The following is a 17,574-nucleotide window of genomic DNA, read 5'->3' as shown; positions in this document are numbered from 1 at the left end:
AGTTTTCATTTTGTCTTTGAGATAGGGTCTCAATATGTACCCCATGCTGGCCTTGAACTCATGGTATTTCTTTGTTAAACTCCCAAGTGCAGAAGTTACTAGACTGTACCTCCATGTCCAGTGCTTCCTGGGCTTTTTTATTTTGTGTATGAGTGGACATTTTATGGTAATGGCTGATATATTTGATATGTTGTTGAATTTGATTTGCTAATATTTTTACATCTGTGTTCATCACGAATAATGCTCTAAAGCTTTCTCACTTGTCATGTACTTGATAGCATCGCCAACACTGTCTTTGATTTTTTTTTTGTTTTGAAGGATGTTCTCCTCTTGAATTTCTTCATTAGTTTGAGAATTTGGGGACTAGTTCATTAAAAGTTTTGTAGACTTAAGAGTTGAATCATTCAGACTTTGGGCTATTTCATCAGAATAGAGCCTTGTGGCTGTTTTTATCTAGAAACTTCTTTATATCTTCTACTTTATACTTCTTTATACTTTCTTTATAAATTTTCTTATATCTTCTGGTCCATCATCATGTTATTGTTTATACTCTTTTCTTATTGTCCTTGGCATGTGTATAATGTTATTTGTAACATCTTCTTTTTCATATCTGCTTTTATCTGTTTTTGTTCCCTTAGATAAAGGACTAAAGACACACGCAGAGGCAGGCAGCTCTCTATGAGTTTGAGGCCAGCCTGGTCTACAGGTAAAGTTCCAGGACAGCCAAAGCTACACAGAGAAACCATGTCTCAAAAAACAAACAAACAATTCAACTCCAACAAAAATGGCAGCAGCTGGTAGCACCCTCTCTGGAGCTCCAAGGAATCTGAAAGACCCACGGAGGCCTCTAAGGGTAACACAGTGGCAGAAAAGGAGACTACAGACCCTGATCCAGAACAACTTTGAAAAAAAGACAAGTCTTATAAGGATATGCTTTTTTTTTTAAATGCATTCATGAAACTAAAAAGAAAGATGACAGGACAGAGCCTCGCATGGTAAAAGATGATGGACCTATATCCTTCTCCATCACCATGTCTTAGCCAGCAGGCTACAAGCACAATGGCAGTGTCTGATGAGCCTTGGGGCAGCTTACACTGATAACAGAGAGATGGGCAGCAGCCCGGAGCGCCCACAGAAACCTGTCATTACTGAATAGCGCTATTCCTAGGCCTACTAGCAAGCCCACAGCATCGAGCCACCAACTGCAGCTGTAGCCCAAGCTGCTTGCCCTGCGGGAAGACAAAGTGTACAGCAGCACAGCACAGGGCAATGGTGCACAAAAGTTGAATCTAGATAGCTCAGGGGATGGGGATGGTATGGCAGACTTCTAGGACAGTGGAGAAGTGTCCTGTAGCTAGGAGGTCGCACAGAGTCTGCCGTCATTCCCTGTCTAGCTGCAGCAGCATCCTGACTCGGGACAACAGCAGAATCTCCAAGACAAATCTTGGCCATGGTCCAGTATTTATGGTGCTTCAGAAACTAGAAATTTTGAACCAGACCAACAACTCATTGTAATGATACTTGCAAGTAAAATTGTGTTGAGCGTTGCTGAGTAGGGCTGACAGAGTGGTGTGCAGCAGCCTGGAGCTTGCACAGACTCAGTTCTCCATCCCCAGCACACGGCACAGTCTAATGATAGCCCTGGTTCTGAGTAATTCAGAATTTCAGAGATGAAGAACAGTTAATTTTCTAGATTAGACCTTCCCAAAGACCCCTATGAATTGTGCTGCACCTGGAAGCCATGTTGGTATTCGTAGTCCACTGCCCCAGGATAGGTTTAAGCTTGAGGTTCATGTGGATATCTGTGGGCTGCCACTGGAGGCCATGTGGATTTCTACCAGTGCTACCATTGGAGGCCAGATGGACATCCTTAGACTGTGCTACTGAGTGTCTGTGGTCTGGATTGCCACGGGAGTCCATGTTGATATGAATGGCTTGTACTCCTACCTCAGGCCAGGTTGATGTCCATGACCCATGTTGCCACAGAGGGCTATGTTGGGGTCTGTGGTCCTGCTGCAACCAGGTGTCCTGTTGATATCCGTGGTCTAAAATGCTGTCACAGAGGGCCATGTTGTGGCCCATAGTCCTGCTACATCCAGAGCTCCTGTTGATGTCCATTGCCTGTGACACCACTAAAGGCCAGGCAGATGATGTCCATCATCTGCGTTACCACCAAAGGCCTAGATGCATCAATCATAATTATGGAGTTAATTTTATAAATTAATTATAAATAATTCAGCATCAAAACACTTTCACACTGAGTTGCCTTTACTCTCTCAACTTCAGTATCTCCTGGTTAATTCGCAATCCTACAAGAGAATGTTTCTTGTGGCAAGAGCTCTTCTCTGCCTCTTCATTTCGGCAGTTTGAGCACAGATATTGCAGTTTTTACATTTCATTCCCCACCTGAGCCAATTTACATGTGTAGCAGAAATCTCAGAAGCTCTGCTCCTGTATATAGAATATTTGTTTTCAGAACAAGAACTGATAATTTTATTCCCATGAAACAGAATAACTAATTTTTTTTTACTGAAAATAGATTGCTCTTTCACACAGTACATCTACCACAGTTCACACTCCCTCCATTCCTCTCAGCTCCCCCTCTCCACCCCTCTCCCTTGGATCCACTCCACCTTCATTTTCAAGAGGCAACAGCCAAACAGGACAAAACAAGATACAATAAGACAAGGCAAAAGTCCTCATATGGAGGTTGCACAAGGCAACCCCATAGAAGAATAACTAATTTTTAAGATGTATTTATTTTTGGTGCACGACTGTTTGCCTGAATGTGTGTGTGCCATGTATGAGCCTGATGCTTGAAGAGGTCAAAAGAGGGCATCAGATATCCTGGAACTTAAGTTGCTAAGCATTATAAGCTGCCATTGCTAACTGGAAACTGCACATGGGTTCTCTGAAAGAGCAATACCCACTATTAAACTTAGTCATCTCTCCCCAAATAATGAGGTTTTCAGAGTTCCAGGAATTTTAGGGGAAGTATTTCAATTTGCTCATTCCCAGAGGATTTAACTGACTCGACCAAAGTGACCCATGCAGGCAGCAGCAGTCCTGGAAGTAACACCTAAACATTAAAATGTAAATGAATTGTTTTCATTCCAATGACAGTGAGTCACAGTAAAAAGTCACTTGATGATAGAGAGTGACTCAGAGCACTTGCTGCTTTTGCAGAGACTCCAGGTTCAGTTCAAAGCACACACATAGAAGCTCACCACCATCTCTAGCTCCGGTTCCAAGGAATCCAATGCCTTCTTCTTGCCTCCACAGGTGTGCTCCTGGTGCATACACATACCTGTAGGTAAAAAGTCATACACACAAAATAAGTAAATTTTTAAGTCAGTGGAAAGAAAAGACACTTCTTGGCCCTGACCCAAGAAACGGAGTTATTTGTGCTGTTAGCTTATATACCTGGAGTGATTTCTATTTATCAAAGCACTATGTGAAGACTTTCTTATTTATATCTTATTTAATGAACTCACCATCCTTTGAGGCAGAAGTCATTATTTATATCAGTTTAACAAGTAAAGATGTTGATCTTTAAGAGCTTATACCACTTCATATTTGTTTTCTATTGATAAGAGAATGCAGTGAGAATTTAATCCAAAATATCTCAGCTGGAAATTTTTGTTCCTAACTACTATATTTTAGCACAAATTTTAGTCTGTTTGTGTGTGAAGTTTATTTGCAGATCAGGATGTCTTAAAGTGAAAGGCTGTTCTTTAACATAAGAGGAAGTATTCTTGGACCCAAGGAAAGGAAGTCTCATAGAAGAATAAGGTGGGGGACATTGGTAATGGGCAGCCAGCCCCATCACCATTACTCCAGAGGACAATTAGTACTCAGAAGATGTTAGCTGTAATGGTTTCTCAGGTTTACACATTGGAACCTGGAGTAGCCACAGTGGGCAGCCTCTGGGGGGTTATCTCTGCCCATTAAAATAATAAACTCCCACAGGTTATCTGGAAACTTTAGTGAAAAAATAGCAAGGATTTCAGAAGCACACATTTTTATTTACACAAAGCCAGTGTGTGTATGTATGTGTGTGTGTGTGTGCGTGTGTGTGTGTGTGTGTGTGTGTATACATATATAAATATATATATCCAGAAATGAGGCACACAGCAGTAGGAAATGCAAATGAACAAAAGATTACCGAAGAGGTCACAACTTTCTCTTGTGGTACAAGATCTCAAGATACTTCACCTAAAGAAATTCAGTAAGTCTAACCAATTCCTTCCCACTTTATTCTTCTGAAAATACAACAGCCTAACGTATTCTAGCTTTCATCTGTAAAAGGGGCAGAGAAATACTGCCAAGTTCTGAGGCTCTACAGACCACACTTTGTACAAACTGAATCCTTACAACAGTGCCTGGCACAGAACAGGTTTTAAATAAGCATTCACAATTATATCATGATTGCTATTATATGTTAGAGTTATTATTTGTAATTTAAAAAACATATTATATATCTTATCATAGTAATATGCCAAGCATAGTAACTGATGGGCCACTAATGCTTCACTCTGAGGATAAATAAAGAAAAACATTTCATCCGCTCTACAAGTATTTATCGGGTGCCTGTGACTTGAGGCAAGATTCAGTATTGCAGAACACCCCACGAGAGCCAGAAGCACATGTAATTGAGTGACAAGAAGCAGAGTTATGCTTGGACACAGGTGGACGGTCAAACATAGAAATGAGAGGAAATCCAACAAGGGATCTTTACCAGTGTATGGCAAAGGCTCTTTTGCTTTTTTTAGACACACTTGTGTTCACTTTGACCTGGCATCAGGACCAATCTGTCTTTCTTAATTGATTACCTCGTGTGTTTAGAATGATAATCTGATCTGGCTAATGACATCCAAGCTGAACTTTGCTGATTACTGTCCTAACAAATCCTTTCTTCTTCCAACTTCTTTTCTCTGGGGGAATCCTAACGACTGATGCGTCTTGAACCACAGCTAAGCCAGTATCAGTCACTTCTGGAATTTTTCATGGAAACTTATTTATAGCTCTTCCATTTTGTAATTCTATGATACAGAGATTGGTCAAATACAAATTTTCATCTTTCTGTTAATTTTTTTGGTGACTTGTAGAAAATCTTTCAACAATTTAATAATGCTAAACATGTATGTATGCATATTTTTCCTCTTGGATTTGTTGTGTGGAAAAAATGAAATAGTAGATCATGGCGTGGATTCCCTGCCTCTACCCACACATACAGATATAATACATCAAAACTCATGGTCTTTCTAATTCATTTCCTTGTCTTTGAGTTTTTATATTAATTATATATAAAACATTAAAATGACCAACTTTATTTTACCTTAATCTTGGCTCCTCTTTTTAAGTAAGAAAATCCAAAAACGCCATAGAAAACCTAATTCCAAAAGGAGATGTAACAAGAATAAATTAATAATTAAAAAAAAAATAAATAAAAGACAGGAAGTGATAATAGCCCCATATGTAGTGTGATTCCTGAAGCATTTGCTTTCATATATTCTTCCATTATTGTATCACTGTTAATCTGTTCAGTTTTTCTGCTAATTCCAGTAAGAAATGGGAGACTGTAGAGTTACATTATCCTTCATCAGTGTTGGAAAGTATTTGTATGAGGCAATTTTATTTGGCTCTGGTAATGAGTAATCATGGTTGAAATAATTATTTTCCCCAAAGCCAATAAAATACAGATAGAAAAATGAAAAAAAAAAAAAAAAACAAAAGGACTTGAAGCACGGCTGATTCAAGCATCCCACTTTGTCTTTGATACAGTGAAGCTTTGGAGACATGAAGTGGCTTTCCCCAGTCCCTGCCAAGACTGGAAAGTTGCTCAGGACAAAATTCATTTCCTCACTTCTTGTTCACATCTATTCCTTTAGACTAAATCTTTTCTAGCTAACAAGGTATATGTCATACAACTTTTAAATGGTGCTAACAGATTGTTCTGTGTTACTTGGCTGATTTAGGCAGAAGGTATCTGGAATTATTAACTGGGTGTTAATAGTTTCTATGATCTTCCAAGCAAGTCTATTCTCTGTCTCTGTCTCTCTTCTCCGTCTCTGTCTCTCTCCCCCTGCGCGCTCTCTCTCTCTCTCTCTCTCTCTCTCTCTCTCTCTCTCTCTCTCTCTCTCTCTCTCTCTCTCTCTCTCTCTCTTTCTCTTTCTCTCTCTCTCTCTGTGTGTGTGTGTGTTACATGTTCATCTATGTGAGCATGTGCATCAGGAATATGTACGTGATGGCCAGAGGTCAACACATAGCATATTCTTTAATTGCTTTCCACCTTCATTTCTAAATGAGAGTCTCCCAATGAACTCTGAGCTTACTGGTTTTGCTGCTATATTGGCTGGCTGGAGAGCTCCTTCTACTGTCTCTGCCTGACCAAGCGCAGGCCCAGTGCCAAGATTACAAATGTGCCTGGTTAGGCTTTTTTTTTTTTCTTTTTCTTTTTCTTTCTTTCTTTCTTTCTTTTTTTTTTTTTTAATTTCTATTTTTGGAGGGTAGGCTTTTTTCATCGCTTCTGGGAAGTCACACTCAGGTCTTCAAGCAAACATCTTACTGGTAGAGCCATCTCAATAGCTCTATCTTTTTTTTTTAATTTTAGAGAGAGTCTCATGCATCCTATGATGGCTTTGAACTAACTGTATAGTCTAGAATCGCAGTGAATTTCTAACCCTCCTTGGATTATACATGTGTGCCAACATACCCAGTTTATGTGGTGCTGGAGGTCAAATGCAGGCCTTTGTACATGCCAGGCAAGCAATGTGCCAACTTAGTTACATCTCCAGCCCCAAGTTGTTGTCCTTAAAGTTATAAAGACAATCTCTCTAACATCAGGATTGTCCCTTCTTTTCTGCAGGGAGCTCGTCTATGGCTGGAGGAAGAAACAACACAGCTGTAACCAGATTCCTCCTCCTGGGACTTTCAGATCAACCTCAAATAAAGGTCTTCCTTTTCATCCTCTTTCTGGGGATTTACCTTCTGACCTTAGCCTGGAACCTGAGCCTCATCAGCCTCATCAGGATGGACCCCCACCTCCACACACCCATGTACTTTTTCCTCAGTAATCTCTCCTTCCTAGACATCTGTTATTCATCCTCCACAGCCCCCAAGATGATTTCCGATATTATCACAAATCAGAACACCATTTCTTTTCTTGGCTGTGCAACACAATATTTTGTTTTCTGTGGAATGGGGCTGACGGAATGCTTACTCCTGGCAGCTATGGCCTATGACCGGTACGCTGCAGTCTGCAACCCACTGCTCTACATGGCTCTCATGTCTCATACTCTGTGTTTAAAGTTGGTGGCTGGTGCCTATATGGGTGGTTTCCTCAGTTCTCTGATTGAAACATACTCTATCTACCAGCATGATTTCTGTGGGCCCAACATCATCAACCACTTCTTTTGTGACCTTCCTCCAGTCCTAGCTCTAGCCTGTTCTGATGTCTTCACCAGCCAGGTGGTGACCTTCATTGTAGGTGTCATTGTGGGGGTGATGTCTGTCCTAGTGGTTCTCATCTCTTATGGATACATTGTTGCTGCTGTCCTAAGGATCAGCTCAGCTAAAGGTAGGACCGAGGCCTTCAGCACCAGTGCATCTCACCTGACTGCTGTGACCCTCTTCTATGGCTCTGGTTTCTTCATGTACATGAGACCCAGTTCCAGCTATTCCCTCAGCCAGGACAAGGTGGTGTCTGTATTCTATGCTGTGGTGATCCCCCTGGTGAACCCCATCATCTATAGCCTCAGAAATAAGGACATTAAAAGTGCCATGAGGAAAACGATGGAAAGGGACTATGCTTTCTCATAGGCATGCTTTTTTCTGATACTGGGCACTACTTACAGGATGATCTGAGTGGCTGAATTTTGCAGCAATTTATGCAGTTTTAATCATTTGATCTTCAAGATGTTTTTAATGGACTAATCTCATTCTCCTCTCTGATATTTTATTTTTAACTAGAGACTGATTTGTCATTATTAGATTCTAAAATAAATAATGTGTACATTGAGGTTTCAAATGTCCTCTTTAGATGAAAACCTCATCATGACAACATAACATTCTGCAACATCAAAATACCGCTTGTCCATACTTTAGATATGAGACACAGAAAAACTGAGCTAGAACTCAGATGAAAGCTTCCTTCCCTGCTGCCTAACATAAACATCACCAGAGAGTATTGAATAGCCTGTTAGAAGATAAGTCATCAACGGTAGCACCTAGCTGTGGGCTTGCCTATTACAACACCAAACTGTTTGATAATATATGCTCACAAGAACAATGGTGGCATGGGTGTTTTAAAGATAACCAGTCACTTCATGATTGGATCTGATTGCCTGTTCTATTGTAGGGCATACATGTACCTGGTACTATAAACATGATCTAAACCTTCTGGCTAAAGAAGGCACAATACTTCATGAGAGTCTACTGATAACTTGCTGTTGATAAATGGATATGTAGCTAGTCAAGGTGCATTTAATCCCAACACTGGAGAAAGAAGCAGACTGACCTCAGTGAGTTCAAGACCAGCCTGGTCTACAAAGTGGCCCTTAGCCAGCCAGGGCTACACAGTGAGACCCTGTTTTAAACAAACAAACAAACAAATAAATGGGTATGTATTGAAACTGTCTGCTAATTAATTATGTTTAATATCCTTAGACATCTCAGCCTTTGGTCAGCCTCTTGTCAGTGGGAAGTGGTCAGAACAGAGATTCATGACTGGTCAAGGAGCTGAGAATAAGTGACTTTTGAGTATTCAACATTAAGTGGAACATCTATATGACTTTCTCTATCCCCCAAGGTTCAGGTAATAGCATGGACAAGGAGGAGAAAGCGTGTATGAGGATGGGGGTGAATGCTATGGAATTCTGCCTTCTAAAAACGACATAGCTATTGAACTCCTGAACTCACATCTGCTTTAGTTACCTACACAAGAGCTGCAAGAGACAAAGCCCCTCAGTGTTTCACCCACCCAGAGGTGAGGGGTCATTGGAAGCTAATGGTTCCTGAGAGAGTGTCAGTCACATTTCTCCATTTCTCCATTTTCCTCTGGTAAGCATCACATGATCCAGTAAAAGACTTCACAGTCATGCACATGCAAGAACCCAAGTTAAACTTAGTGAGTTATTTTTTTAAAGATATGAAAACAGATGAAAAAGGTGTTGAGAAGAGTAATAGTTTTAGAAGGAATACAAGTGGACAAGAAAGAAAAGTGAGATTTAAATATGATCAAAACACATTATATGCATGAAGACAATTTCAAAGAATAATTTTACGTTATATTTTTAAAAGAAAGGTAGTATTTTATCTAAAGTATGCATATTTTTGTTCCTTCAAAATTCATGGTTTGAGAAAGAGCCAGATTAATTTCCAAGGTGGTTGTACAAGTTTGCACTCCAACCAGCAATGGAGGAGGGTTCCCCTTTCTCTGCATCCTCACCAGAATGTGCTGTCACTTGAGTTTTTTTATCTTAGCCATTCTGATGGGTGTAAGATGGAATCTCAGAGTCATTTTGATTTGCATTCCCCTGATGACTAAGGGCACTGAACATTTCTTTAAGTGTTCCTTGGCCATTCGATATTCCTCTGTTGAAAATTCTCTCTTTAGTTCTGTACCTCATTTTTAATTGAATTATTTGGTTTCATGGTATTTAATTTCTTGCATTCTTTATATATTTTGGATATTAGCCCTCGGTCAGACAGATGTAGGGTTCGTGACGATCTTTTCCCAGTCTGTAGGCTGTTGTTCTGTTCTGTTGACAATATCCTTTGCTTTACAGAAGCTTTTCAGTTTCATGAGGTCCTATGTACTAATTGTTGATCTTAGAGCCTGGGCTATTGGCTTCTGTTCTGGAAATTGTCTCCTATGCTGATGAGCCCAAGGCTCTTCCCCACTTTATCTTCTAACAGACTTAGTTTTATGATGAGATCTTTAATCCACTTGGACTTTAGTTTTGTGCAGGGTGATAAATAAGGGTCTCTTTGCATTTTTCTACAAGTAGACATCCAATTAGACTAGCACCATTTGTTGAATATGCTATCTTTTTTTCCATTATATGTTTCGGCTTCTTTGTCAAAAATCAAGTGTCCATAGATGTATTGGTTTATCAAGACCCAGCCATATCACTCCTGGGCATATACCAGAAAGAGGCTCCACTATACAACAGGAACATTTGCTCAACTATGTTCATAGCAGCTTTATTTGTAATAGCTAGAAACTGGAAACAACCTAGACGTCTTTCAACAGAAGAATGGATAATGAATCTGTGATACATTTACACAGTGGAATATAACTCAGCTATTAAAAACAAGGAAATCTTGAAATTTGCAGATAAATGGATGGAACTAGAAAAATCATCCTGAGTGAGGTAACTGAAACCCAGAAAGACACATTTGGTATGTACTCATTCTATCTTTTGGAGTAGCTTGAAGAGTATCGGTATTAGCTCGCCCTTAAAGGTCTGGTAGAATTCTGCACTGAAACCATCTGGCCCTGGGCTTTTTTTGGTTGGGAGACCATCGATGATTGCTTCTATTTCTGTCGGGGAAATGGGACTATTTAACTTGTTTATCTGTTCTTCACTCAACTTTGGCAAGTGAACTTGATCAAGAAAATCGTCCATTTCCCTTAGATTTTCAAATTTTGTGGCGTATATGCCTTCAAAGTAGGATCTTATGATTCTTTGATTTCTTCAGTGTCTGTTGTTATGTCTCCCTTTTCATTTCTGATTTTGTTGATTTCAATACTGTCTCTCTGCCTTTAGTTAGTTTGGCTAATGGTCTGTCTATCTTGTTGATTTTCTCAAAGAACCAGCTTTTGGTTTTGTTGATTCTTTGGACTGTTTTCTTAGTTTCTAATTTGTTAATTTCAGCCCTGAGTTTGATAATTTCCAGGCGTCTACTCCTCTTGGGTGTTTCTGCTTCTTTTTTTTCTAGGGCTTCCAGTTGTGTTGTTAAGATGCTTATGTGCGATGTTTCCAATTTCTTTTTAAAGGCACTTAGTGCTATGAATTTTCCTCTTAGCACTGCTTTCAATGTATCCCACAAATTTGGGTATGTTGTTTCTTCTTATTTTCATTGAATTTCAGAAACTCCTTGATTTCTTTCTTTATTTCCCTGACCCAGGTGTCATTTAGCAGAGAGTTGTTTAGTTTCCACAACGTGTAGGCTTTTGTTATTCTGTTTGTTGTTGTTGAATTGCAGCCTAAGAGCATGGTGATCTGATAGGATACAAGGTATTATTTCAATCCTCTTGTATCTGTTGAGGCTTGCTTTGTGACCTACGATGTGATCAATTTTGGAGAAGGTTCCATGGGGTGCAGAGAAGAAGGTGTATTCTTTCTTGTTTGGGTGAAAGGTTCTATAGATATCTGTTAGATCCATTTGACCCATGGCATTGGTTAATGATGTTAAAGAGGATATTAGCCACATAATGTAGGATAACCACACTATAATACAGAGACTGACGCACCAACCAAGGACCGTGAATGGTGTGGACCTAGACCCTCTGCTCAGACGCAGTAAAGAGGCAGAACAGTCTCCTTGTAGGTCCCACAGTATGAGGAGTAGGGACTACTTATGTCATGGACTCTGCCCCCCATCTTGATCACTTCCCCCTGGAGGGGCAGCCTTGCCAGGCCACAGAGGAAGAGGATATAGGCAGTCCAGATGAGACTTGATAGGTTGAAGTCAGATGTTAGGGGAGGAGGGGCCCCTTTCTGAGGACTAAGGGGAGGGAGGAAGAGGGTATGAGGGAGGGAAGGTGGGATCAGGAGGCAATGAGAGGAGGGGCTACAATCAGGATGTAAAGTGAACAAATTAAAAAAATGTTTTAAATCTTTCTGACTACTTCCAATGCTAAAAAAGAAAAAAGAAAAAAAAAAAGTCGTGGTTTGCCAAAGAATAATGTATAGGTAATTGTGATGGTTAGAATGTTTTAAAGTTTTATTATTTTATTAGTTTTTAAGTTATTGTTTAAATCATTTTCTGTCCTCTCCGTGTGTGTGCACATTTGTATGCATGTGTGAGTGTGCATGTGTGTGTGTGTGTGAGTGTGCATGTGTGTGTGTGTGTGCATGTGTGTGTGTACGAGAGAGAGAGTATTGGTTAATACTAAAAGCCCACTTGTCACAACCTAGAATCACATAAGAAGAGAGCCTGAAGGAAAGGTTGTCTAGATCTCACTGGCCTCTGGGCATGCCTGTGGGAAACTATCTTGCTTGCCTTACGTGAGGCAGAATGGAAGACCTACCAGGAATGTGGATAGCAACGTTTCATCAGATGCGCTTTGCATGTGAGTTAAGAGAGCAGGAACCCAGCAAGCAAATAAGCATGCATTTATTCTCTCTGCACTCTTGAGCATGGATAGGATGTGACTAGCAGCTCGCGCTCCTGTATTGAATTCCCCTTCAGGATATAGCTAGGAATTGTGAGGCAAATAAATCTTTTCCTCCTTGTTGTTTTTATGTGGAGTCTTCTATTCCAAGAACAGAAATGAAACTCAAACTCAAATTGGCAGTGAGTAAATGAGATTGTTCCTATGATGAACCTGACCCTGTGGTTTGGGCAGACAAATTTGAGAGACTTTGCAACTCTGGTCTGGAAAAGCTATTGGGAGAGCTTGATGCCATTTTAATGAAATCTTGGAAGACAGTTATACTAAAAGAAATATGGACATCTGAGATCCAGTTCATGAGGTTTCAGGGTGATAAGGACCCTAGAAACTGAGTTAGGGGCCATTCGTGAGATATTTTGGCTAAGAATATTTGTGTGTTGGTCAGGTTGCAGTTAAAGAATCTGTTGTGATTAGTCAGAAATCTGCACCACTGAAGTGGCACTTGTGATTCATGGGGACAAGAGGAAAGTATTTTGTCAAAGACCAGCTTCAACATCACAGGGGTAGAATGAGTCAGGGCCTAGATCGATAGCTGGCTGATCACCCAGCCAACTTTCTCTGAGGGCAGCTTTCCAGGTCAGAACTGATTGTTACTGACAGTGGCTTCCACTGATAGTGGTAAACTAAGGAGCCAGAACTGATAGTTCTGCGAGCTTCCTGGAGGGGGAGTCCACCCGATTGTGCCAAGCGGGGTCTAGAGCTGATGACTCTTAGTGAGGGTTTCCACTGATGGTGGCAAGCACCTAAAAAGGAAAAGAAAGAAAAAGACCAGACACACACACACACACACACACACACACACACACTTGCACATCATGATGACGTATGACAGATTCCAGCAGGTAGGTTCCAACAAGCTTCTTCTTCCAATCTTCTCTAACGTCACACAGACACATACACACATACCTACACACACACACACACACACAGACAGACACATACACACATACACACATACCTACACACACACACACATACCTACACACACACACACAGACAGACACATACACACATACACACATACCTACACACACACACACACAGACAGACACATACACACATACCTACACACACACACACACACACAGACAGACACATACACACATACCTACACACACACACACACACAGACAGACAGACAGACACACACATACCTACACACACACACACACACACAGACAGACACATACACACATACCTACACACACACAGACAGACAGACAGACACATATACACATACCTACACACACACACACACACACACACACAGACAGACAGACAGACAGACACATATACACATACCTACACACATACACACAGACAGACAGACACATACACACATACCTACACACAGACACACACACAGACACAGACACATACACACATACCTACACACACACACACACACAGACAGACAGACACATACACACATACACACATACCTACCCACACACACACACACACAGACAGACAGACAGACACATACACACATACCTACACACACACACACACACAGACAGACACATACACACATACCTACACACACACACACAGACAGACAGACACATACACACATACCTACACACACACACACAGACAGACAGACACATATACACATACCTACACACACACACACAGACAGACAGGCAGACACGTATACACATACACATTCACACATTGGTTGGATGGAGCAAACTCCAAGAGCAAGTTCCAACCCAAACTTATACATATGCATAGACACATACACACATCCTTATGGATGGAAAAAGGTTCCAACCTCTCCAGCTACTGTACATGTACACATATAAACTACCTATGTGTATTTACATACACACATACATATATGTGTGTGTGTGTGTGTATACTTTAAATATATGTGTGTATTCATATAAGTATATAATGGCACAAACTCTAAAGAGCGAGGTCTAACATTTATTATTTCCCCCACAGCTTTTATATCCCAGCAAGATCTTCAAGTGGTACAAAAATCACAATGTGGTTGCATTCTAATTTTCTTTAAGTGAATGATTACGATGAGTATATGTAAGAAAAACATGTTCCCCAATACCCTCACATGATCAAATATTTTACATATTATGGGTGAGAAACAAATAAGAAAAACAAATTATTCCCAATAACTTGTTATATATAACAAAATGTTACCAAGCAAGTAATTTCTCAGCCAGCTTTTCTTTACCGGTAGGCTGCAATTTGCAGTTACAAAGAAGGAATCAATTATCTTAAAAGGTGATCTCAAAGACTCCACCCACCAGGAAATCCAATCAGATGCTGAGACACACAGCCAAACTCCAGGGTGGAGTGCAGGGAGTCTTATGGAAGAGTTGGGAATAGAGGGACCTAGAGAGGTCAGAAGCTCCACAAGGAGACCAGTAGAGCCAACAAATCTGGGCAGAGGAGGGGGCTGCTGCACAGACTGATGCACCAACCAAGGACCAGGCATGGTGAGGACCTAGATCCTCTGCTCAGATGTAGTAGATAAGCAACACAGTTTCTTTGTTGGTCCCATAATACGGGGAGTCTGTTTTTACTAGGAAACAGAGCATCCATCATTCATCTTAGTTTTGAAGTCTTGTTCAGCTAAACTGGCTAACATCTGATCTATTCTTAGAATTATTTACTCATTTTAATATTTTTTAATGTATTCACTTTACATCCCAATTGTAGCCCCCTCTCTCATATCCTCCCAGTCCCACCCTCCTTCCCTCATCCCCCCTCCTTCCCCCAACTCCCTTCCTCCTCCTCCTCTAGTACTCAGAAAGGGGGAGAACTTCTCCCCATATCATCTGACCTGAGCCTATCAAGTATCATCTAGACTGCATGCATGCTCTTCCTCTGTGGCCTGGTGAAGCCACCCCATCAGGGGGAAGTGACCAATGAGTGGACACCGGAGTCTGTCAGAGGTAGCCCCTATTCTCCATATTATGGGACCCACAAGGAGACTGTGCTGCCTATCTACTACATATGAGCAGAGGGTCTAGGTCTTCACCACACATGGTCCTTGGTTGGTGCATCAGTCTCTGTAGCACCCTCCTCCACAACCTGGATTTGTTGACTCCATTGGTCTCTTTGTGGGGGCTCCTGTCCCCTCCAGGTCCTTCTATCCTCCAATTCTTCCATAAGACTTCCTGGGATCCACCCCAGAATTTGGTTGTGAGTCTCAGCATCTGCTTCAATTCCCTGCTGGGTAGAGTCTTTCAGGGGATCTCTGTGGTAGACACCTGTCCTGTTCCTTCTCTTCAAGTACTTCCGGTATCTATTCTATTTGCCTTTGTCTTTGCTTCTAACATTGATTTCAACCCTTAGTTTGATTCTTTCCAGACATCTACTCCTCTTAGGTGCTTTTATTGAGTCCCATAAGTTTGGGTACATTGTGCCTTCATTTTCATTGACTTCTAGGAAGTCTTTAATTTCTATTTTATTTTGTCCCTTACCCAGAGGTCATTGCGTAGGGAGTTGCTCAGTTTCCATGAATTTGTAGGCTTTCTGTTGTTTCTGTTGTTGTCGAGTTCCAGATTTAATCCATGGTGATCTGTTAAGATGCAAGGAGTTATTTACATCTTCTTGTATCTGTTGAAGTTTGATTTGATACCAAGTATATGTTCAATTTTGGAGAAGGTTCTGTGAGGTGCTGAGAAGAAGTTATATTCTTTTGTGTTTGGGTGACATGTTCTGTAGAAATCTGTTAGGTCCATTTGACTCATGACATCTATTAGTTTCCTTATTTCTCCATTTAATTTCTGTCTCGATGAACCGCCCATTGGTGAGAATGGGGTGTTGAAGTTGCCCAATATCAATGTGTGGGGTTCAATGTGTGATCTGAGCTTTAGTAATGTTTCTTTGATGAATGTGGGCACTCCTGCATTTGGTTAATAGATATTCAGAATTGAGACATAATCTTGGCATATTTTTCCCTTGATGAGCATGAAGTGCCCTTCCCCATCTCTTTTGATTAGTTTTGGTTGAAAGTACTTTATTGGATACTAAAATGGCTACTCCAGCTTGCTTCTCGGGTCTGTTTGACTGGATTCCTTTTTCCAGCCATTTACTCTGAGGCAATGCGTATTTTTATTGCTGAGGTGTGTTTCTTGTATTCAGTAGAATGATGGGTCCTGTTGTTGCATCCACTCTGTTAGCTTGTGTCTTTTTATTGGAGGAGTTGAGGCCATTGACATTTGGAGATATTAATGATCAATGGTTGTTAGTTCCTGTTATTTTGATGTTTGTGGTGAGAGGGAGGGAAGAAAGAGTGAGAGATTTTCCTTTCTTTTGGTTTTGGAGGCTTGGGGTTATTTATTTCCTGTGTTTTCTGTGATGTAGTTAGCCTCCTAGGGTTTGAGTTTGCCTTCTAGTATCTTCTATAGGGCTGGATTTGTGGATAGGTACTGTTTAAACTTGGTTTTGTTGTGGAATATATTGTTTTCTCCATCTATGGTGATTGAAAGTTTACTGAGTTGTCTTGAATGACAACAGTGGTCTCTTAGTGTCTACAGGACATATATCTAGGCCCTTTGGCTTCTATAGTCTCTGCTGAGAAGTCGGGTGTGATTCTGATAGATTTCCCTTTATATGTGACTTGGCCTTTTTCTCTTGCAGCTTTTAATATTCTTTTATTTGTTCTGTACATTTAGTGTTCTGATTATTATGTGGTGGGAGAATTTTCTTTTCTTGTCCAAGTAGTTATTTGGAGTTCTGTAAGTTTCTTGTATGTTTATAGGCATCTCTTTCCTTAGGTTTAGGAAGTTTTCTTCTATGATTTTGTTCAAAATATTTCTGGGCCTTTCAGCTTGGAGTCTTGTCCTTCTTCTATTCCTATTCTGTTTGGTCTTTTCATAGTGTTCCAGATTTTTGGGGTGTTTTGTGTCAGGAACTTTCTAGTTTTAACATTTTCTTTGATGTATCGATAACTTCAACCACATCTTCTACACCTGAGATTCTCTCTTCCATCTTTTATGTTCTGTTGGTATCTCTTGTGTCTACACTTCCTGTTCTCTTCCCTAGGTTTTACAACTCCAGGATTGCCTCAGATTATGGTTCTTTGTTGTTGTTGCTGTTGTTGTTGTTGTTGTTGTTGCTTCTAGTTCCATTTTTCAGTTTTGAATAGTTTTGTTCATTTGTTTCTCCCATTTGATTGTATTTTCCTGTAATTTGTT

At 40.5% G+C, this 17,574-nt stretch overlaps 1 protein-coding gene across 1 annotated transcript; it reads left to right on the top strand.

Moving 5' to 3' along the window:
- The first annotated feature begins 6,879 nt into the window (after positions 1 to 6,879).
- Positions 6,880 to 7,821, top strand: LOC127190039 (olfactory receptor 5A2). Its single transcript, XM_051147088.1, has one exon. The coding sequence runs from the start codon at positions 6,880 to 6,882 to the stop codon at positions 7,819 to 7,821; it is 942 nt and encodes a 313-aa protein (XP_051003045.1).
- The last annotated feature ends 9,753 nt before the right edge of the window (positions 7,822 to 17,574 follow it).

The sequence above is a fragment of the Acomys russatus genome, chromosome 5 (assembly GCF_903995435.1).
Source record: "Acomys russatus chromosome 5, mAcoRus1.1, whole genome shotgun sequence".
NCBI classification, from domain to species: Eukaryota; Metazoa; Chordata; class Mammalia; order Rodentia; family Muridae; genus Acomys; species Acomys russatus.
This window is presented reverse-complemented; position numbering and strand designations above follow the sequence as displayed.